The sequence below is a fragment of the Sinocyclocheilus grahami genome, unplaced genomic scaffold (assembly GCF_001515645.1).
Source record: "Sinocyclocheilus grahami isolate Dianchi unplaced genomic scaffold, SAMN03320097.WGS_v1.1 scaffold118.1, whole genome shotgun sequence".
Taxonomy (NCBI): Eukaryota; Metazoa; Chordata; class Actinopteri; order Cypriniformes; family Cyprinidae; genus Sinocyclocheilus; species Sinocyclocheilus grahami.
Window position 1 is genome coordinate 978919 of NW_015505297.1, and position 22887 is coordinate 1001805.

At 36.9% G+C, this 22887-nt stretch overlaps 2 protein-coding genes across 3 annotated transcripts; one reads left to right on the plus strand and one right to left on the minus strand.

Moving 5' to 3' along the window:
* The first annotated feature begins 761 nt into the window (after positions 1 to 761).
* On the plus strand, positions 762 to 22474 carry LOC107589610 (protein transport protein Sec23A). 2 transcript variants are annotated; one of them, XM_016278104.1, is made up of 20 exons: positions 762 to 841; positions 3277 to 3512; positions 3679 to 3736; positions 4681 to 4767; positions 4960 to 5196; positions 5296 to 5375; positions 7454 to 7598; positions 8098 to 8256; positions 8779 to 8894; positions 9201 to 9324; positions 9441 to 9521; positions 9631 to 9720; positions 16888 to 16994; positions 17906 to 18059; positions 18174 to 18251; positions 18337 to 18498; positions 19513 to 19599; positions 20019 to 20174; positions 21763 to 21828; positions 21998 to 22474. In XM_016278104.1, the coding sequence occupies exons 2-20, from the start codon at positions 3292 to 3294 to the stop codon at positions 22085 to 22087; spliced, it is 2298 nt and encodes a 765-aa protein (XP_016133590.1). In that variant the 5' UTR covers positions 762 to 841; positions 3277 to 3291; the 3' UTR covers positions 22088 to 22474. The 2 variants fall into 2 exon arrangements, with proteins under 2 accessions (XP_016133590.1, XP_016133591.1); XM_016278105.1 differs by lacking the exon at positions 762 to 841 and adding an exon at positions 1854 to 1940.
* Positions 11734 to 15113, minus strand: LOC107589611 (melanopsin-like). The gene is made up of 3 exons (XM_016278106.1): positions 14807 to 15113; positions 13068 to 13221; positions 11734 to 11945 (listed from the first exon to the last, which is right to left on the minus strand). The coding sequence occupies exons 1-3, from the start codon at positions 15111 to 15113 to the stop codon at positions 11750 to 11752; spliced, it is 657 nt and encodes a 218-aa protein (XP_016133592.1). The 3' UTR covers positions 11734 to 11749.
* Positions 22475 to 22887: the final 413 nt, after the last annotated feature.

Genomic DNA, 22887 nt, shown 5'->3' on the forward strand with positions numbered 1-22887 from the left:
TGCAAAAGAGTATGTGACAATATATTGTCAGTTATAATAAAATTTATACGGCAACATTTTAACTGAATTTTAATTGTCTTTTTATCCTTTTTCATTTGATTATACTGAAATTGACATCAAATATTTAATTAGCTCCCTTTTTACACAGACTGACCATAGTACTTATAATGTTTATTATGTACATTTGTAATCCAGACTTTGCAAAGCAACAGCTTGACAAATTTGCACAGAGATTAGTTAGTAATCTTTGTGTTGTATCCCTGGTCAAATAATTATAAATACCTAAAATAATCTGTTCTTTTAAATCGTAAATTATTGCCTTTAAGCTTAGCAACCAATGAGTGAAAATATAATTGTTCGCATTCAGTTTTGAATTACTTATAAAACTAATGAAAGACATAAAAGTTACCTAAAATTATGCTTTTTTTTTTGTTTTAATACTTAAATTGTATTAATTACATTTCTAATTTAATGCATTTATTAATCAATTAATTGAAGTGGGACTTTTTTCTAATATGATGTATTTAAACATTTTCATATTTAACATTTAAAATAATAAAACAATCTATAAAACTGCTATAATTAAAGTTTAATAATTTTAGGGGGAATTATCTTAATTTCCCTTAATATAATTTATATATGTATATACTTTTTTTATATATTTAAAAATAAAAAAGATGAAGGTCTCAAAGATAACGTGTGTAATACAACTCTTCAAACGCATTTTGAAATGAGCGTCTTTGACGTGGCACCGACTCCATGTTGAGCTGCTACGTCATCAGCTCGCGAGCTCGCTGTCACTGACTGAGAGTCTCCGTGGAGACGCTAAATCAAGCTCCAGGTTCGTCAAAACACTTATTCTTCACAAATAGATGATGGTATATATTACGCTAATGATTCTATGATTAATGGTGATTAATGTGAAGCCTTAGATGGACTGTAGTGTGAGAAATCACGGGTTTAAAGGGCATTTAGCTTGAACTCCGTGTTGACTGGAAGCATCATGTGTACATCAGCAGGCAGGTCGTCGCAGGGGCTGTTTACTGAAATGTTTGATCAAACCAGATCTTTATAAAGTAGTTGTGCTCTCAAGTTGTCTTCATGTTGATGTAAGATGATTTCTATTTCCTAAGCTACCGGACTAGCTTTCTGTGGCTAATTAGGAAGGGTGGGCTGACGCCCCCAGTGGATTCTTGTAGTTCAAGTAAACTAAAAAAACTAAAACTAAACTTATTCACCAAAGTGCGACTTGTCTATATAACTGACTGCATAACCGCAGTTTTATGTAAATAAAAAAGTAAATGAATTACCCTAACATTTGTTATGAGCTAATGTTGGAATGTTCACTTATTTGAAAATCGGGCAGATTGTTGCTTTGCTCACTTATTTTGTATCTTAATATTTCTCCAAAAGTGTTGTAATTGACACGCTTGATGGTTTTTAATACGTCTCTTACTTCATTGGTTTGTGTTCTTCTCGTCTGCACATGTGGCATTTTTGGTGTTCATCTGTAGCTATGGAGTTTTCAAACTGGCAAGAAAGTTCAGAAAAAATGCATTGCATAATAATAATAATAAATGAGCGTAAAAAAGAATCCATTCTGTGAAGAAAAAAAAAAAAAAACTTTAAAGTCAGAATGAAAGAATTTTTGGCATGACAAATTTGAGAACATCAAAAATGAAGTTTTTTTTTTTTTTTTTTAATTTATTAGACATTAAAGACATAACATGCAACATTTACAACTTTAACAATACATCCAAAAAGATAACACAATTAAAGGAATGGGTTTACATTACACAGAAAAAAGAAGAAAAAAACCTCGGGCTCTTGACGTGGCACCGACTCCATGTTGAGCTGCTACGTCATCAGCTCGCGAGCTCGCTCGAGCAGTGAGCGCGCTGTCAGTGAGTCTCTGAGGAGACACTAAATCAAGGTTTCAGGTACGTCTAAACCCTTACTATTTGCAAATAGATGATCGTATATATTACGCTAATGATCCGATTATTAATGATGATTGATGTGAAGCGTTAGATGGACTGCAGTGCGAGAAATCGCGGGTTTAAAGGGCATTTAGCTTGAAGTCAGGGTTGACTGGAAGCATCACGTCTAACTGTTACATCAACAAGCAGGTCACCGCAGCGGCTGTTAACTGAAACGTGTGATCGGATCAGATCGTTATAAAGTAGTTGTGCTCTGAAGTTGTTTCACGTTGATGTAAGCTTATTTATATTTCTTATGCTATCGAACTAGCTTTCTGTGGCTAATTTGGGAGGGTGGGCTGACGCCCCCAGTGGATCCATGTAACGTTAGTTCAAGTAAACTGAAAAACTAAACTTATAAATTGCATAATTAACTGCGGTTATGCAGCCTTATTTATGTTTTTCGTTGCCATAAATACATGAATTACCCTAATATTTGTTATGAGCTTATAATTTTGGAATAGTCACTTATTTGAAAATTGGGCAGACTGCTGCATTGCGTACTTATTTTGTATCTTAATATTTCCCCAAATGTGTTTGTAATTGTCAACACATTTGTATTGTTTTTAATATGTCTCCTACTTCATTGGTTTGTGTTCTTCTTATCTGCACATGTGGCATTTTTGCTGCTCATCTGAAGCCATGGAATTTTCAAACTGGGGTCCGGGTCCATGAGAAAGTTGAGAAAATGCATTGAATAACATTGATGATAATATTAATAACAATAATAAACAACTAAATAAATACATGTTATATTTACAAATTGGCGTAATAGAATGATCCACTCTGCGGATAAACCACTTTAAAGTCAGTATGAAAGCATTTTTGGCATGACATAATTGAGCACATACTGCTTATACTTTGCAGGGGGGGAATAAAGGTAGATAAAACAAGCACAAATATGAATGAATAAACAAGGAAGCAAATAAAAATGATGCAATCTTTTATGTTTAAATAAATTTGTCTTTTTAAAAGAACATGTATAGCTGCCTTTATATTTGAGGAAAGTGGTTTGTGGCATCACAAAGTTTGAAAACCCCTAGTATATGATTCAAAACCTAGTGAGTGGCCTACCTAGACAGCATTTAGCATCAAAGATGCTTTCTGAACGTGCATCTCTTATCTCATTTCAGCTTTTGTTGATGATGTGTGATTTGACATTATAGTTTGCCCTGTGTCCAAAGACTTAACGATAAATCAGACTGTAATATACACACAGATCAGACTGCATGTCTTATTTGAATATATCACCGCATACATTTCTCTCTCTTATCTATTAACCTTGTAAAACTGGTAGATTCCAGAGGGTGTTATGGCGACTTTCCAGGAGTTCATCCAGCAAAACGAGGACCGCGATGGTGTCCGTTTCAGTTGGAACGTTTGGCCGTCCAGTCGTCTGGAAGCCACGCGTATGGTGGTTCCTGTGGCCTCCCTGTTCACCCCGCTGAAGGAACGGCCCGATCTCCCCCCGATTCAGTACGAGCCGGTGCTGTGCAGCCGGGCCACGTGCCGAGCTGTGCTCAATCCTCTGTGGTAAGTCTGTTAAGTCAGAGCAGACAGCATAATGAGTTCACAGATGGAGGATCTACTTCTTATCCATTGCAGTCATTTCCAAATAAACACATTTATTATGAAAGCTGGATACATTACTTGTGATGCCCTAATATTATTATGCTTCTGTTTTTTTCTTTTTTCGCAGTCAAGTGGATTACAGAGCAAAACTCTGGGCTTGCAACTTCTGTTATCAGAGAAACCAGGTAAAGTCATTGCAGTTTTGAAAAGTGTAGAGCTGCAACTAAGAATTATCTTGATAATGAATGAATCCGTAGATTATTTCCTCGATTAATTGGATGAAAAATCCAAAAATCATTAATCATAAAAATCAAAAATCATAATTTTAATTAAAAGATAAAGTAATTCTGATCAGTTATTCGCAAAACTGTTATTCCACATCCTCAAAACAATGTGCAGTTTTGTGGAAATAATTATACTGAATGCATGTATGTACAGTAGGCTCAAAATGAAACATTATGTGCAAAAAAGGTGTTACATTTAAACAGATTGTTTAGCATTTGAAATTAACACAAGGTAGGAGGAACGCACATTCACTCATGTGAACATAATATATTTATACTACATTACAGTAGTCCCTTTACTGTTTCTGCTGTCGTGAAAAATACAATTACATCTGAAATTTTAAACTTACATTTAATGTCTAACAAGAAATATTTTTAGTAAAATGTATATTTTAGAATTATGGCACTCTGTCTGTTTGATGTGCATATGCGTGTTGATGCTCATTCACTGAAGTGTGTGAAGTGTGTGACAGAGACTCACTTGCTGTTAGGGCGAGACGTTATGCAAAAATGGAAATTCCTGCTTGACAGATAAGGATAAAACTGTAAAATGTAAGTTATAAGCAAAAAAGGAAAAGAGGAAAACACATTCCAAATGTATTAAACAGCACACACATCTGCCAGAGTGCCTGACAGGCCAAACAAATAAAAAATATATGCAGAAATATATATAGAAATTCATTATTCACTACTGTTAAGTGATGTTTTGTATGCAGAGTGTACAGATGCCATTAATCGATAATCATATTTTCTTATTGATTTTATCAGTTAGTGGTTGCAGGCCAAGAAAAGTGCATTGCATTTTTTAAAGTGTTAATTAATTAATTACACTTGTCCTGCCATAGTTCCCACCAACTTACGCTGGAATATCGGAGGTCAACCAACCTGCTGAGCTTCTTCCACAGTTCTCCACTATTGAATATGTTGTCCAGGTAAACATTTTAATTAACCACCTTTCATTGCCATATAAATAATAAATATGTATACTTTGTGCAAAATGAACACCTACCGTGTAGCAGTTGTGCAATAAAATAGTTACTGATTTGTTATATGGATTGAGATGAAGATCACTTGAAATTCATGAATAGTAACTTTCACTCGTTGGTTCTATTTATTTTCTGTAGCGTGGTCCACAGATGCCCCTGAACTTCCTGTATGTGGTGGACACATGCATGGAAGATGATGATCTACAGGCACTGAAGGAGTCGCTTCAGATGTCCCTCAGCCTGCTGCCTCCCACTGCTCTGGTGGGCCTCATTACGTTTGGACGCATGGTCCAGGTTCACGAGCTGGGCTGTGAGGGCATCTCTAAGAGCTACGTCTTCAGGGGCACCAAAGACCTCAGTGCTAAGCAGCTTCAGGTGATTTAAGATAATTTAGGATACAGGTGTTTGACTAAACTAATCGGCACAAATGTCTCTTAATATAAAATATTTTAATTGGATAAATCTTGTGTACAGGAGATGCTTGGGTTAACTAAACCAGCTGCAGCACAGGCAGGCCGAGGGCCACAACAGCCTCAAGTTCCTCCTTCAAACAGGTGAGCCAAATGTGTTTTTATAGCTGCTTTGCAAATGTAAATCTTCAGGATGTATAAAGAATCATCTGTGTAATCAAATTGATGCTTTTAGAATCTTGATAGCTGTTCAACTTCTGATATTTTTAATCAATCTCTGGAGTTGTCTTGTCAAGTCTGCTTTATTTATATAGTGCTTTATACATTATAGATTGTATCAAAGCAGCTTCAGAGTGATAAACAGTTATAACATAATCAATGATGCAAACTTTATCAAATATGAGACAAATTCAAATTCTGCTGTAAACCAGCTCTAGTGTCAGCTCAAGTCAGTTCAGTGTTGAATCAGTTCAGTTTAAAGGTGCCATAGAATGGAAAACTGTATTTACCTTGGCATAGTTGAATAATAACAGTTCTGTACATGGAAATGACATACCGTGAGCCTCAAACACCATTGTTTCCTCCTTCTTATGTAAATCTCTTGCATGCAAAAGACCACTGAAAAATAGGCGAATCAGAACATAACACCAACTGTGACGTTACAGTCGGGATCACTAATAGTTACGCCCCCAATATTTGCATATACCCGCCCATGTTCTATGCCAGCTGCCAGCGGAACCTGCACACTGCACAGCCGAATCATCAGAAGTTCTGCAGGTATTGTGAAGAAACAAGCGAGGATAATAGCAAAAATGGCAGATCATGGAAATAAATGTTATGTTCCAGGCTGTGCAGGGAAAGATGCGACAAAGAAGACCTAAGACATTTGAGCAACTAGAAGCCTGTATTAGACAAGAATGGGACAACATTCCTATTCCTAAACTTGAGCAACTTGTCTCCTCAGTCCCCAGACGTTTGCAGACTGTTATAAAAAGAAGAGGGGATGCCACACAGTGGTAAACATGACCTTGTCCCAACTTTTTTGAGATGTGTTGATGCCAAATCAACTTAATTTTCCCTTAAAATGATAAATTTTCTCAGTTTAAACATTTGATATGTCATCTATGTTGTATTCTGAATAACATATTGAAATTTGAAACTTCCACATCATTGCATTCTGTTTTTATTCACAATTTGTACAGTGTCCCAACTTTTTTGGAATCGGGTTTGTAACTGCGAGAGACAGTATTGAAATATATATATTTTCCCGGTGTTTCCTTCCTGCTGTGTGAGCTACTGAAATGAGCTGCACTGTGAAACAGCCAATCAGAGCAGAGCTCAACATTATTATTCATGACCCTTCCAAATAAGGTAAAAACGGACCATTTCATTCTAGGGACAAATCCTAGGGTTGTAATGGATGTAGGGATGTAAAACCGTTTCTGTAGATTTTTTTTGCCCTTACCTAAGCCACATACCTTCTATGTAGATATCCGAGAACAATTTAAAATATTGTATCAATGCATTCTATGGCACCTTTAATAACTATGTAAAATTCATCAATTATAAAACAAGTTTTATTCAGCTATAAACAGCTCTGAAGAAGACAACACTGTCGTTATTCAGCTCAAGTTCAATGTTGATTCAATTCAGTCTAATAACAGTGTTGAAGTTGCAAAATCCATCCATTATGAAACAAATTCAATTCAGCTATAAAGCGTCTCTACAGAAGACAATAGCACAATTCATCCAGCACAATTCAGTTCAAGATTTGTTCTCATCCGATAGTATCAGTGCAGTCAAATTGATAATATTACTGAACATTAAGTGTCTTTTAAACCCCAACTAGCAAGCCAAAGGCAACAGTGACAAGCAACCCAAAATCCATCAGTTGATAGTAGTGGGGGATTATGAAACAAATTCAATTCAGCTATAAAGCGTCTCTACAGAAGACAATAGTGTCGTCATCCAGCACAATTCAGTTCAAGATTTGTTCTCATCCGATAGTATCAGTGCAGTCAAATTGATAATATTACTGAACATTAAGTGTCTTTTAAACCCCAACTAGCAAGCCAAAGGCAACAGTGACAAGCAACCCAAAATCCATCAGTTGATAGTAGTGGGGGGAAAAACCTTGGGAAACCAGGCTCAGTCGTGGGACCAGTTGAACATACCGATATTAATGAAGACTTGTGGTAGTCACTGATTATATATGTGCTCAGTTTTCTGCAGCCAGTACAGAAGATAGATATGAATCTGACAGATTTGCTGGGAGAGCTGCAGAGAGACCCCTGGCCCGTCACTCAAGGAAAACGACCACTGAGATCACTCGGAGTGGCTCTTTCCATTGCTGTTGGTCTGTTAGAGGTGACTGTCATGATTTATGTTATTATCTTCAATGGTCTGCTGTGATGACCGTTTTGCTACCAGCTGCAGTTACTAAATTATAAGTTTACAATACCAGTTTGGACACGCCTTCTCATTCTTTATTATTACTATTTTCCTCACTTTAGACTAATAATAAAGGCATTCAATCTATGAAGTAACAAAAAGAAGAATGAGATTTAGATTGTGATCAAAAAGTATAGCTTCTTCAATGTAGTTTTGCACACTTTGGATGTGCTCTAAAACTCAACATCTTGAAGTGCATCCTGGGATGCTTTTTAAACTGCACTGAAGAAGTTTCCAATGTGTACTGGATACTCATTGACAGCTTTTTATTCACTATTCTGCTCAAAAATACTTATTTCAATTAAAAAATTCTAATTCAAAAGGTTTTTAAGATCATAAAATGCATAAATTCATTAAAGTGTGTCCAAAGCTTTGTGCTTGTTATTGATGCCCTCCATTTCCTTCCCACTTGTAGTGCACTTTCCCTAACACTGGTGCTCGCATCATGGCTTTCATCGGTGGGCCCGCCACTCAGGGTCCGGGTATGGTGGTAGGAGATGAACTGAAAACGCCTATTAGATCCTGGCACGACATCGAGAAAGACAATGCCAAGTTCATGAAGAAAGCCACTAAAGTGAGTCTTCCCGTATTTGTTGTCTGTATGATTGGTTTGGTAGAAGCCAATGATTGATACCAGTGATTTCATAAAGATGGAGTAACTTGAAGTAACTGTACTAGTTGAGTGATGGGTCACAGAGGTGCATTGGAAAGTTCACAATTTAACTGACCTTTGCGTTTTCAACTGTTTGAAAATTCAAAGCAGAACACAGTAATATTGGAGTGTTATTTTCTGGAAAAACAACTGCATATTTTTTTATTCATACAGCATTACGTGTGAAAACCGGCAATCAGCTGGTCTGTAAAAGCTGATTATCCTAATTCTTGCCACTTTTGAGTTTACATCTACATTTATGCATTTGACCACATGTTTAGGCAAGTGCATTCAAGGTAGACATTTTATTAGATCTTCCTTACCCTGGGAATCAAACCCATGACCATGGCGTTGATAATGCCATGCACTACTATCTGAGCTATTCCTATTCTGTTTGAATGTTGTTTCTGTACACATTTAAAATTGTACTTCATTCCCTTGTAGCACTATGAAGCCTTGGCCAACCGTGCTGCTGCAAATGGACACATCATTGATATTTATGCATGCGCTCTGGATCAGACAGGATTACTGGAAATGAAGTGCTGCACCAACCATACAGGGTAAGTGATTCAAAAAAGGTTTTCAATTTTCTTTTTAAATTGTGTTTCAGCATGCTGACAGTGCATGTTTAGAGATTTGAGGGGACTCTGGTGCATATTAAAACATGTTGAGAGTCAGGAAACATAAATCTAGACATATTTCTATCCCCAATATTTTTAGTATGAGCAAACACTTTTTCAGAAATGTGTGAAACTGTCTTCTTTTGCTATTATGGTGTTTTTTAATATGGTGTTTGTCCTTATTGTAAACTTGCCTTGTATTTAGACTGTCAACAGTATATCTTTCTGCTTTTGTGTAAATGGCAGGGGTTATATGGTCATGGCAGACTCTTTCAACACATCCCTGTTCAAGCAAACTTTCCAGAGAGTTTTCACTAAGGACGAGCAGGGCTCCTTTAAGATGGCATTTGCAGGGACTCTTGAGATTAAGGTGGCTTGCTTTTCTTTTTATATAATTGTTCTGTTGTCTTGACTGTTTTAATTCTTTCATTGTTTAATTGTGCTATATGTGGGTTACCTTATAATCTTATTAAACTATTATTTCAGACTTCAAGAGAGATAAAGATTTCTGGAGCAATCGGCCCATGTGTCTCCCTGAACGCCAAAGGTCCCTGTGTGTCAGAAAACGTAAGTAGCTCATCTATCTTAAATCAAGTAGGCTATACATTTTCTCATAGGTTCAGTATTTTCCCTGGCAATGCAGAGAACATACATTCATTTTGACTTCTGCTTGTAGGAAATAGGAACTGGTGGCACAAGTCAGTGGAAGATTTGTGGACTGGATCCAAACACCACTCTTGCATTCTACTTTGAGGTCGTGAATCAGGTACATAAGAGTGAAATTTGTTGGATTTTCTTACAAAAACCCTCAACATGCATGTTTACAAGCTACTGTAGCATTGTGACGGATGGTTTTGGATTACCACGGAAAATAATTTTGACTTGTCGATCAACTGACTTTTTTTTTTTTATTATTTAAAATGTTTATGTAAAATTGTGAAGCAAAAAATGCCTTCACAGTATTACAAAAGTCACAGATACTGTCTCTGTTGAACCTGGTGTCAGATTGCATGCAGGTTTCCATTTTAAATGCAGGTGGTCCACTAGAGGGCAGACTTCCTTCTTTTTTTTTTTTCTTTCTTTTTTTTATGCATTTCCATTTTAAAGCATTACTTACCTGCAGTAGTTTCTAACCTTTTATATATCTTAGTGATTCTCAAAAGATAGAATTCTAAATAAATTATTCCAAATACTGGACAGTATATTGAGGAACATGACTTGAAATGTTTACAGAAAATAATTTGGAGTCACAGTTACTCATTTTATATTATCATCATTCTGAGTATGCATTGTTTTAAAGGAGTAGTTCACCCAACAAAGAAAATTTGCTGAAAATGTACTCACCCTCAATCCATCCAAGATGCAGATGAACTTGTTTCTTCATCAGATTTGTACAAATTTAGCATTATATCATTTGCTCACAGTTGGATCCTTGGCAGTGAATGGGTGCCGTCAGAATGAGAGCCCAAACAGCTGATAAAAACATCACAATAATCCAAAAGTAATACACACAACTCCAGTACATCAGTAAACCTCTTGTGAAGTGAAAAGCTGTGTGTTTGTAAGAAATCAATTAAGATGTTTTAACTTTAAACTTTTGTTTCTTGCCGAAATGTAAGCCCATAATCCATAATAACGCTTTCTCCAGGGAAAAAGTCTTGACTAAAAACATTTTGACTTGTGATGTTTTTATCAGCGATTTGAACTCTAATTCTGACGGCACCCATTCACTGCAGAGGATCCATTGGTGAGCAAGGGAGGTAATTATGTAAATTTCTCCAAAAAAACTTCTCTGATGAAGAAACAAACTCGTCTTCATATAGAATGTCCTGAGTGCAATTTTCATTTGTTATTTTTTTGAGTGAAATATTCCTATAATGATTGCTGGCTTACATGTCACAGTTACTTTTCAGTGAATATTCATTTATGAGGTTGGTGTGAGTAAAGCCCCGTTCACACCAAGAACAATAACTATAAAGATAACGATAAAGATATAGTTCTAAAAATCGTTCTCAATATTAAAGAATAGCAGAGTTCACACCACCACAACTATAATGATAAAGACAAAGAGAAACGATATCGTTGGAATCACTTTCAAAACGATTTTTCTGCAGCTGATGAACAAATCTGCTAAAAAATTGACAGCCAATCAGAATCCATCCTGCTGTAACGAGCTCAAGAATTTAAAGTGGCAGACGCATGTACGCTTAGAATAAATGGATGATATCGTTCGCTGGTGTGGACGCTAATATCGTTATCTTTATAGTTATCTTTATAGTTATCATTCTTGGTGTGAACGGGGCTTAAGAAATGTAAAAAAAAAAAAAAAAAAACATATTTACGTAGCCAGTAAAATGTGTCGGTTCAGATTGTACCATTTAAAATAATACAAATAATACATAAAACAGTCAAAGTCAGTCATGGATGCAGTTTCTGAAAGCAACTGAACTATGATTTTAGAGACGGGTTTTATTTCACAATCACATTGCATTGTCCTTTGAGCATTCATTTAGAAAAAAAGTGAATCACTGTTTCTGTCATAAAAGAAAACAATACATTTTTTCTGACGCAAAAGTCCTTTTTTCTCTTCTTTTTTCAAGATTCGTTTACTGTAGAATATCGGCTACTTCGTTCTGTATGAAGTCTGTTGACATCATAAGCAGTGAAATTGCTTCTGGTTAGCTCCGCCAACCCAGTGTCCTCTTGTGCTGGGGTGAAGCGATTCTACAGATGCTTCCTTAAGTCATGATTATTTCTGCGCTATTCAAACCACCAAAGGTCAGTGAGGGTCGCGCTCAAACTAGTGTGACTTCCTGTTGGGGTTCGTTGTTTGTTTGTAGTGCCGGAGGTACTCTGGGGGCAGGCGAGGATAAGCTGTTGCTCTCGCGGCGTGGCTGTATGGTCGTGCACTGGGAGAGGGAGTTTTTACGAGGATACTCAAACATCTGCCGGATTTTATTCAGGCTTTTGCGCAGCGCTGCTCTGTACCTCCTGAGAGATACAAACAAGGTCATGGTAAACCTCCCACATACTTGCAAGCTCTAAGAATCTAAATAACAACCACATATCAATACCTTGATTCATAGCCACTACATGTTCTCTTTCTAGATGTGGCCTGAATTGGCCATTGAGTTTTTACCTCCACCTTCCTCTTCCAATCCAGTTTCACATTCATTTCCTGACACATTTTATTTACGAAACATTATTGAATGTGACTGGGATTAATATGGGCTACCACATCCGATAGTTAAAAGACCAGGAAAGTCTTAATCAACAATAAAAAAAGGTAATGTCTATCCATGATTACATTTCCCAAAGTAGAGAGCTTATTTTCAGGGAAAATGTGTTATGGATTTTCCTGGCTGTCTTCTATCTTCTATCTATGACATTAGGAATGGGCTGTATGACCTAAACGTTATATTTACAGTAATGTCTTACAGTAATTATATGTATGTGTATATTCCTTGAAATTCAAATGGTTTATATAATAATTTAGAAAACCATAGTGAGGTCTGTAAGATTTTTTAAATATCTTTGAAAGCATAAGATATGTCTTGCCAAAGCTGCATTTACTTGATCAGAAATAGAGAAAACAATAATATTGTGAAATATTGTAACAATTTTAAACGGCTGTTTTCTGTTTAGATTTATTTTAAAATTGTATTTCTGTGATGCAAAGCTGAATTTTCAGCATCATTACTCCAGGCTTCAGTGTCACATGATCCTTCAGAAATCATTCTAATATGCTGATTTGCTGATCAAGAAACATTTCTTATCATCAATGTTGAAAACAGTTGTGTTGCTGTTACACATAATTTGGTGGACACAAACTGAAGTCCTTGCAAAATATGATTTTAAAGATTATTTTAAATCTGAGGTAATTCTTTCTATTTTAGAGTGTGACGATATAGCAGTATAGTACATATAAAATGGTATAGGTATATAAATGGTATAGGAGAATCTCTACTGGTTGACACATGTTTCTGTTGTCACACTGAATATATCGTCATAGAGCCCAGCCCTTTTTGCATGGTAAGGAACATGTCTGTCTTTTTACTTTAATTCCACATGATATACTTTATAAGAATCAAAATAGAGCACTTAGTTGCTTACGTTTGAGTCATGGAGTTGATCCATGGGTTAAGAGCTGAAGTGAAGAGTACAAGCCACGTGGCAACAGCCGAGGCAGGCTGCGGGCTCTCTTTTCCTGTCAATGTCTCAAAGAAGCAGATAACGATGTATGGCAGCCAGCAAATGAGCAGGCACACTGTCAACAACACGCACAAATCACATGACGTAGTTAAAGATTTTTTGAACAAGCTTATTTAATTGGCTCAAGAGGAGTATCGACGTCTGGAGGCTGTGTTGCATGTGTGATGTATTTTGCTGATTAGTTTTTCCATAATCTACCTGGACCCTTGCTGTTTTTTTCTCAGTCACCAAAAACAGAGGAATAAACATTGTACATTTAAAATAATTAGGTTGTCAATCGATTCAAATTTTAAATTGAATTGATTACATTTAGTTAAATCACAGTCGATCCACAGCAAATCATTTTGCAGTCAAATGTATTATTCTTTTGGTTAGTCGTTTGTCTACATATGCACACAGATTGATGTCTTTGGCCACTGTAATCTCGATAACTCTAGTTTTACTCTATACATTCTCGGATTTGCATAACCAGTAAAAAGTTTGGACCCAACTTCTCATTCTTTATTTCCATAATGGGGAAGAAGCTGAAACTTTAAAATAGCACACATGGAAATATGGGTATTATGTTATTATTTTTAGCTTAATTTTTGAGCTTCTTCGTTGTGTAGATTCCAGCTCTGCACACCAACTTCATGTGGGTTGCTTTTAAACAGCACTGAAGTAGTGTGCTGGACACTTGTTGGCTGCTTTTCCTTCATCTCCAGTCCAACTCTTCCATTAAATAAATTAAATGTATAGTTTTTAAATGAAATTCATACATAGACAATTTATGTTTGTCTGCAAAAATTTGAAGCATTTAAGCTGAAACCTTTATTTTGAAATGTTTTAAGGTCATGAGAAACGTAAATTGAGTTACATATAGTAACAAAGTGTGTCTAAACTTTTGACTTATTGTGTGTTTTCTTTGCAATTTATAATCTTTTTATATTATTATAGTATTACTGTACATTACTATTCAAAAGTTTGGGGTTAGTGAGATTTGTTTTAAGAAATTAATACTTTTATTCAGCAAGGGTGCATTAAATTGACCAAAAGTGACTGTAAATGTAATGTAATGTTACAAAATATTTATATTTCAAATAAATGCTGTTCTTTTGAAATTTCTATTCATCAAAGAAACCTGAAAAAAATGATCATGGTTTCCATCAGCAGTAAATCAGCATATTGGAATGATTTCTGAAGGATCATGTGACACTGAAGAGTAATAAATTCAGCTTTGCATCACGGGAATAAATTACATTTTCAAATATATTAATAGAATAATAATATAGATAACAAAAAACAATAATATAGATAATAGAAAACAATTGTTTTCAGTTGCAATAATATATGACAATATTGCTGTTTTTACTGTATATTTGAGATTCAAGAAATTCAGCCTGGTTAAGCATTAGAGGATTTTCAAAAACATTTTTAAAAGATCTTACTGACCCCAAACAATGATATTATATGTGGATGCTGGTGTTGCTCTGTGTGTTTGCATTGTTTGTAAGCAAGTCTCCATATGTCAGGGAAAAATGATTGTACCTAATCAAACCTAAATGATATCAGAAAGATAATCACTTATTGAAGATCCAAAATACTGTGGCAAATCAAACATAATAAAGCGGTTTTATGCTCCCTGTTTTAATTATGCTTACCTATGGTAGTCACCATTACTATGGAGCTTTTGAAGTAATTATTGGCTGGCACGTAGAAACAATGGTCTTCGTTGCAAACAAACGTCCCTCGTCGCACCTGGTTCCTGGCTATATACACTATATATCCATACATGGAGCACATCAGTACAATGGGAATGATGATTCCCACCACCATGAAGAGCATGTTGAAGGCAATACAGGACGGTTTGAAGCTGGGAACGCAGAGGAACTTTGTCTCGCTGTAGACGTAACTACCAAAACCAAAGAGTGGCAGAGCCGCGGTGAGGATGCTGTAGACCCACACCATTGTGAGGATGATTTTGGCCCTGTACGCTGTGAAGATCACGGGGTAGCTGAGGGCAAAGCAGATTTCTGTGAACTTGTCAACAGTCGCCCAGGTGAGCGAATGGATTGAGGCGAGCTGGAGCAACAAAAACAGAAAGGCACTGCCCTTGCAGGTGGCGCTCTTGCTGGGGTAGCTCTTGACTTGGGAAAGGCTGTTATGGATACCGAAAGGGATGGTGGAGATGCCCAATGCCAGATCACATAGGCAGAAGCTCAGTGTGAGAACCCAGGTGTCCGTTTGCAAGCTTCGGTTGAGTAACACCACCCACAGTAATACCAAGTTCCCCAACACGGAGCAGATGCTGGACCCAATCATCAATGCCGCATAAACCACCGCCGTCCACTGCATGTTTACATTTACAGACAAGAAGACAAACGCTCATTCAACGACAGAGATCGCACTGGAAGCTGTGGAAAGAAGAGGTCACGTTATCTGTGCCAAACCACCAGGGAAGGTGTTGCTGTATGGGAGGAGTGTACCTCATGCTGGTCTTTAGGAGTAGAGGATCAACTGCACTTCACCAAGCACTGATCTCTTTGGGGAGCGTTAGTCAAACCCCCCTCCGCCTTTACTATCAGCACCTGCCTCAGCCGGTTCGAAAATGGCAAACATGCTGCCTTGAGAGGCAAAACTATGCGAATAGCTACAATCACATGTAGCGAGGTAAATAAAGCATCTAACATTTAAAGAGGAAGTTTCTGTGGACACAGGGCGCACTGGGAGGCTGGAGCTGCTCTGCTCTACAAACACAACGCTTGAGATTCAATATCCTCTCTGTTGCGGCTGCTGCCGGCTTTATGAGCCGTTTCTTACTCAAGTGTTTTTTTTGTATAATTGGCAAGAAGTATGACCCTAATGCGGTTTAAGCCATAATCATTAATTAAGGCTTCAGTGCCTTTACCCAGAGCTTAAGCTTTCCTTACAGTTATATCCTGTTACATGTGTCCTTTCATATAGGCATTAAACAGTTTTTGGATTACAGGTTTTTTGCACAAGCCATATTTGCAGTACCTTACCTGGACTTAATTGTTTAGTCAAATATAAATATTAAAACTTACTAATTACTTCACAGTTGCAGTCAGTTTATAGACATGTTGAGCATTTATGGGCCATGATTTTTACTGTAGCTTCAAATTTCAGAGAAATGTGTGCTACAGTGGAAATCCGTTCTATCCCAGTATAATGTGTAAAGACTAACTAGATTACTGGTCAAAAGTTTGCAGTAAATAGTTTTTTTTTTTTATATATGTTTTTGAAAAAAGTCTCATGTTCACCAAGGTAGAAAATTCAGTTTTGGCAACACAGGATTAAATTATATTTCAAAATATATTAAAATAGAAGTGTAATAATATTGTGCAATATTACCTTGTTTTTGATCAAATAAATGCAGCCTTGGTGAGCTTAAGAGACTTCTTTCAAAAACAAAAAATCTTTATTAACTGGATGACTTCTTGAGAAGTGGGACACCGTGGCTTTACTAATGCTTCCAAAATAGTTTATTGGTTTTAGAGATCCAATTTCATGCTCAACTAATGGTGTGGCTCTGGGTGAGACCATTCCGTTTGCTAGTTTGTTCGAACAATAGCAGATTGGTGCCAGGGTGGTGGGAAGGTTTTGGAAACCTGTTTCAATGGAACCCTTTGTCATGAAATCTTTGTAATGACATTTGATGAGTTTGTCTTTAATATTGTTGGAAAAAAGTATTGAGCAGTGTTCTGTCTTTTCTTTTCCTCAGCACAACGCTCCTATCCCACAGGGTGGACGTGGAGCCATACAGTACGTGACGCAATATCAGCATTCTAGTGGGCAGAGGCGCATCAGAGTGACCACAATTGCAAGGAAGTAAGTCCACTGTCCAACTGTTTTCAACATTGATTATATAAGAAATATTTCTTGAGCAGCAAATCAGCATATTAGAATGATTTCTGAAGGATCATGTCACACTAAAGACTGGAGTAATGATACTGAAAATTCAGCTTCGCATCACTGAAATAAATTTCATTTTAAAATGTATTAAAATGGAAAACAGTTATTTTAAATTGTATTTTTGATCAAATAAATGCTGCCTTTGTGAGCATAAGAGACTTTATCAAAAATATTAAAATATCTTCCCAACCCCAAACTTTTAGAATGGTAGTGCAAGGCTATCGTACTTTAGAACTTCTGTTCTACTGCATTTCAACCGTAAATGTCGCAGATTTTCTTATGTGAGACACAAGAGCCGATAGAGTCCACAAAGTTTCCAGTTTGTCCACTAACCATTTGAGTACCTGAATACTTAGCAAAAGGAACTAGGGGAAAAAGCCTTCGACACATCATCGTGATTGTAGATTGTTCTTAGCGTGACCGTCTTCCTTTCATAAAGGCGTTCAGGTTTGGACATCATCTTTGTACATCCTCCATTTGTTATCCTCAACAACTGCGTACAGTCTCCATGACAACTCGAAGAAGACATCAAAAGATTCCACTTTGAGAACATTGCATTTGTTTGTCAGAATCGATACGCATCAAAAGTGTACATTTAGTCTTGGACAAAGCCTAATGCGCTGCTTGTAGCTTTCAAACATACTTGAAGTGTTTTAAGTGCCTGAAGGATCATTTCAGAGCTCTTTGACTCTTTTTAAATATACCTTTTAGATTTCTTTTTTAGCATCCAGACAGTGAAGATGAATCAATGTGAGTAAGACTGATGACGCTAAGGCTTGTGTTTGAAGGTCACTGTGCTATAACGCTCTCCTCATCCTCCTCTTCAGCTGGGCTGATGCGCAGACTCAGATCCAGAGCATCGCTGCATCTTTAGACCAGGAGGCCGCTGCCATCCTCATGGCCCGCCTGGCCGTCTATAGGGCTGAGACAGAGGAGGGCCCGGATGTTCTGCGCTGGTTGGACCGACAGCTCATCCGCTTGGTGAGCCTTTCAGCACTTCTTCTTTCAGCTGGGACTTGCACTATATTACTTAGTATAATCAGTCCTTTAGTATTAGGAATGCACAATAATTTCTTTATTTTCTTTAATTTGCAGTGCCAGAAATTTGGAGATTATCATAAAGACGATCCCAACTCATTCCGCTTCTCCGAGACGTTCTCGTTGTATCCTCAGGTACCTTTTGTCTCATGCTTTGAGACGATACTTAATCTCACTTTACAGCTAAGAGAAAATTAAATCTTGACATTGTTTTTGGCAGTTTATGTTCCATCTGAGGAGGTCTCCATTCCTGCAAGTGTTCAACAACAGTCCTGATGAAAGCACCTATTACAGGCACCAGTTCATGAGGCAGGACCTGACCCAGTCTCTGATAATGGTACAGCCCATCCTGTATGCGTATTCATTCAATGGGCCGCCAGAGGTAAACATGCAGACCTTCTCCCACTGCACATTTAAATGTTTGCTTAGTTTGACTGACCAGTGAGGGACTTTATAGATGTAAGATACCATGATCATGGTTATATAACGTATATAAACTTTTTTTAGCCATGTCTATATTTAAAATACATTTGACATTTTAAAATGGAATTCATTTCTGTGATGGAAAAGATGAATTTTTCAGCATCATTACTATAGTCTTCAGCGTCACATGATCCTTTCAAATATCCTAATATGCTGATTTGGTAATTTATTACTCTGATCAATGTTGAAAATATTTTTTTCAAGATTCTTTAATGAATAGAAAGTTCAAAAGAACAGCATTCATTTTATTTAATTTTTTTTAAATATATAGTTTTTTACTTTGATCTTTTAAATACGTCCTTGCAGATTAACTGTATTAAAAAATGACTGACCCCAAACTTTTGAAAGTTAGTGCATAGAAAGTGAAACTAGCTTAACAATTTTTATTTAAATATCAGTATTCATAGATTTTTTTTTATGAGCTTAATGAGTCTTTAAAGTAAATCATGTGTCATGACTCGTGTTGAATCTGCACTGCAGTGTCATAATGACGGTGCACTTGATGTCCCCTGACTCAACAGATTAAACAGTGTTTTGTTTAATTAGTGTGCTGTGATCTTTTGTTCTTATTTTCATTCAAGCTCATATTATTGTTGACTTTAAACCTTTTTAAAAAGGTACCATTTGTACTCATGCATGAAGGTTGTGTGTATTTTCACACAATTTTTTGAGAGATAGTGGTAGAACGCAAGCAGGCAAATGGGTTGTATAAACTCTACATGATGGTCTGTAGTGCTTGTTCTTCAGTAGCAGTGAGCAACTCAAACTTACGTGTGTGTATTTCTAATCTGCTTTTAATGGAGGGCTTTATGTAACTTACTGTTTTCCCCTGACACTGGGACCAGAAGTGTTTAACAAAGCATCTAATTGACAGTGACAGTCTAATCATGGGCTTTGTTTCTTGTTGTTGTAGCCTGTGTTGTTGGACAGCAGCAGTATCTTGCCTGACCGCATCCTCCTCATGGACACCTTCTTCCAAATTGTGATTTACCACGGAGAGGTAAGATGTAAAAATCACAGCGCATGTTCTGCCTTCCGATTGCACAGTGGTTTGTTTTCCCATGTGACTGGGTAGACATTGGTTTAAATCCAAGTCTTTTTCATATTTTCAATAATTAAGAATGCAGTCTGCTTTCTTGGTCTCGGTCTGAACTGTTCAATAACCTGCGCACATGAAATCAGAGCCAGTTTTGCACCGAAACAGGTTTAAACTTGGCTGCGTTTCAGAGGACAGACATTCTCTGATGAAACATTGGAGGTGTCTCGCTGAAGTACATGCTAATGAAGTGAAATTTTAAACAAATGGAGTGAGATGTTCCCTTAGAGTCACATTTACTAGCACTAGTAAACAAGATGAATTTTCAGATTTGGAGTGGTTGGATGACTTCTGATAGATGCACTGTGTTTTCCCTCATGTAGACGGTGTCTCAGTGGCGTAAAGCCGGGTACCAGGACATGCCTGAGTATGAGAACTTCCGCCACCTGCTTCAGGCTCCTGTGGATGACGCCCAAGAGCTTCTGCACAATCGTTTCCCCATGCCACGCTACATCGACACAGAGCACGGCGGCAGTCAGGTACATAGGACCTCAATAATTATGAGCCACTCACACTAAACTAAACAGGTTACACTGATTTAGTAGAGTTTGGTAATATTAAATGTCATCAATGGGGGGGGTTGCAATAATAAGTGCAGCTACTAATATTATATGCAATAAAATGTTTATTTCTTGGAAATTTCTTAGAAACCATTCATTCTGCGGCGAGTTCAAACACTTCTCACTGGATCTCGCAGCACTGTGCAGTAACAGTGTCGCGAGATCAACACTAGTTCCCGAGTAAACTGAGCTCGGACCAGTTTGCTTGTGCTGCACTACAAGTAGCTCAAACAAGTAGCGCGGCTTCGTTATGCTTTTGTTTCATTTGCCGTTTGATGTTTCCCATATGCAACAGAAATGGCAGCGCTTATTAAGATTTGATATTTGTCAATACTTTTAGGTATTTAATTAAATGTATTAAAAACAGACACTAATAACAGATATTTATCTCATTTTTACTAATACCGCTGGATTCCGATTGCCCTCTCAATGTCAGATTTTAGTCAGCACTACGTTTCTGCCTACTTTTTGGCATAGCCTTCACATTGGGAACGTACCAGTGATGCCTTAAATTGCTGTTTAGGTAGGCAGCTCAAGTTTTGGAACAGAACCCCCCAAAACTGGTAAAAATCACAGTACCATGGTGGATTATTTCAGTTTTTTTTTTATTTTATGGAATAGCAACAACGGATGCCAATTTTCAACAAACAGTTCAATTGGTTAATTGTAATAATAAAAATAAAGTAAAATGAAAACACACACACAAAAGGAATTCTTCTGCCAAGTAATATAGTTCATTAGCTTGGCTGAGGTTTGTGGTTACCAAGCAGCATAACAAATCAAAGATCATTCTGTGTGTTGCAGCCAACATTTAAGTGCACTTGGCTCGTGAATTTGGATGTCAACTGATGTGTGTTCACAGATGTCTGTGTGTATATATAGTAGGGCTGAGCGATGTTCAGCTAAAATTCATATTTTGATATTTTGATGACATTTTTAATTATCTTTCTCTCTGTATATGTATATATGGGGGGCAAAAACTTAGAACAATTAACAGGTCTATTAGCTGCATTTACACTCCAAGACTTAATGCACAAATATACTGTGACATACAGTATCACATTTTTTGTCCCATCCAGTCCCAATATATAGTCCTACAGGCTATTTTACAATGTAGGCTTTTACAGCCAGACCTATACATTTTAGTTAAAAAAAAATAGTTGGTTTGAGAGAGCCGTGGCAAATGACAGTTGTTGAATCAGTAATTTTGCATTAGTCAGTGCCAATATTTATAAATTGCTTTCAAAAAAGCCACCTCCATTTTCTCAAGCCTTGATTAATGACGGCTCAAATGGAAGGTGCTCCTTTGAAAACAGTTGTTCCGACAGCTCTTCAGTCAATTTCTACACTTGAGCAACTTGCCCTCAGAAATTTTTAAACGGCGCTTGTGAATAAATGACTGTAATGGGTCACTGAGGCTTGGCTTATAACCGGCATAGTAATACACCATGTAAACTGTTTATAGGGTCTGAATCTTCAGCCAGATTTATTTTCTCTCCCCCTCCAGGCTCGTTTCCTTCTCTCCAAAGTGAATCCTTCTCAGACTCACAACAACATGTATGCATGGGGTCAGGTGAGTGCTGTATATCTCACCAACACAAGCACATTTCCTATGTGAGGAATTTTGATTAGTCTACTGTGACGAGCTATTGTTTACAACAATATAAACATGTCTCAGCTTGTTCTAATATTGTTTTACCCACACCGCCGCTGATTGAATCACACTTCCTGTGTTTGTGTAGGAGTCTGGCGCACCCATTCTGACAGACGACGTGAGTCTTCAGGTGTTTATGGATCATCTGAAAAAGCTGGCAGTGTCCAGCGCTGCCTGAGAGCCTCAGTCTTTTTCTCAGTAACACACAGGCAGCAGGGTCACATTGGCACTGCCCTAAGTTTTCCCCATTCATATCATGCATATATTGAACCTAGATCTTTGAAAAGAGAGATTGAGTCAATCGTGAAAGGAAATGTCATTCTTTAATGATTAATTATGAAAAAAAGGTCAACACTATATGTTGGGTATACATCAGGACGAGATATTTGTTACTGTTTTAATCAGAATGAATTTATTTTGCTGTGTGAGTGAAGTAGAAACATAAAAAAAATAGTTTACACAAAAATGATAATTCGTTCATTATGTACTCGCCCTCATGCTATTCCAAACCCATAAGCTGATTTTCTTTGGAACCTGGACGCAAACTGAAATTATGATGTAGACATCATTTTTGTCATTATTCAGTCATTTAGTCATTATTAGCCCACATTTGTCTCCAAAATTAAACAAAAAATAGCACATTGCAGTAGTTTGCTATACAAACTGCTTTTATGTACCATTTATGATTTAGTCTAAGATGTTATTTGATTATAGGAGAGTTTAAAGTACTATGTACTAGGAGAGTAAATGTACTATTAAAGGTCATTAATATCCATTATTCAAAAGTAAAGGTCATTAATATTCACTGACCTGTATAATCTTAGTTAAATTAAGCAATAAGCCATGAGATGCCAATGCTGTTGTTGATTACTTCTGCACACCATTTTTTAATGCACTAGACATGAATAATCTTACATTTCCTTGTATTGTATGGCTTCAGAAAACCTGGCATGTACTGCAAATGTCATATTGATTACT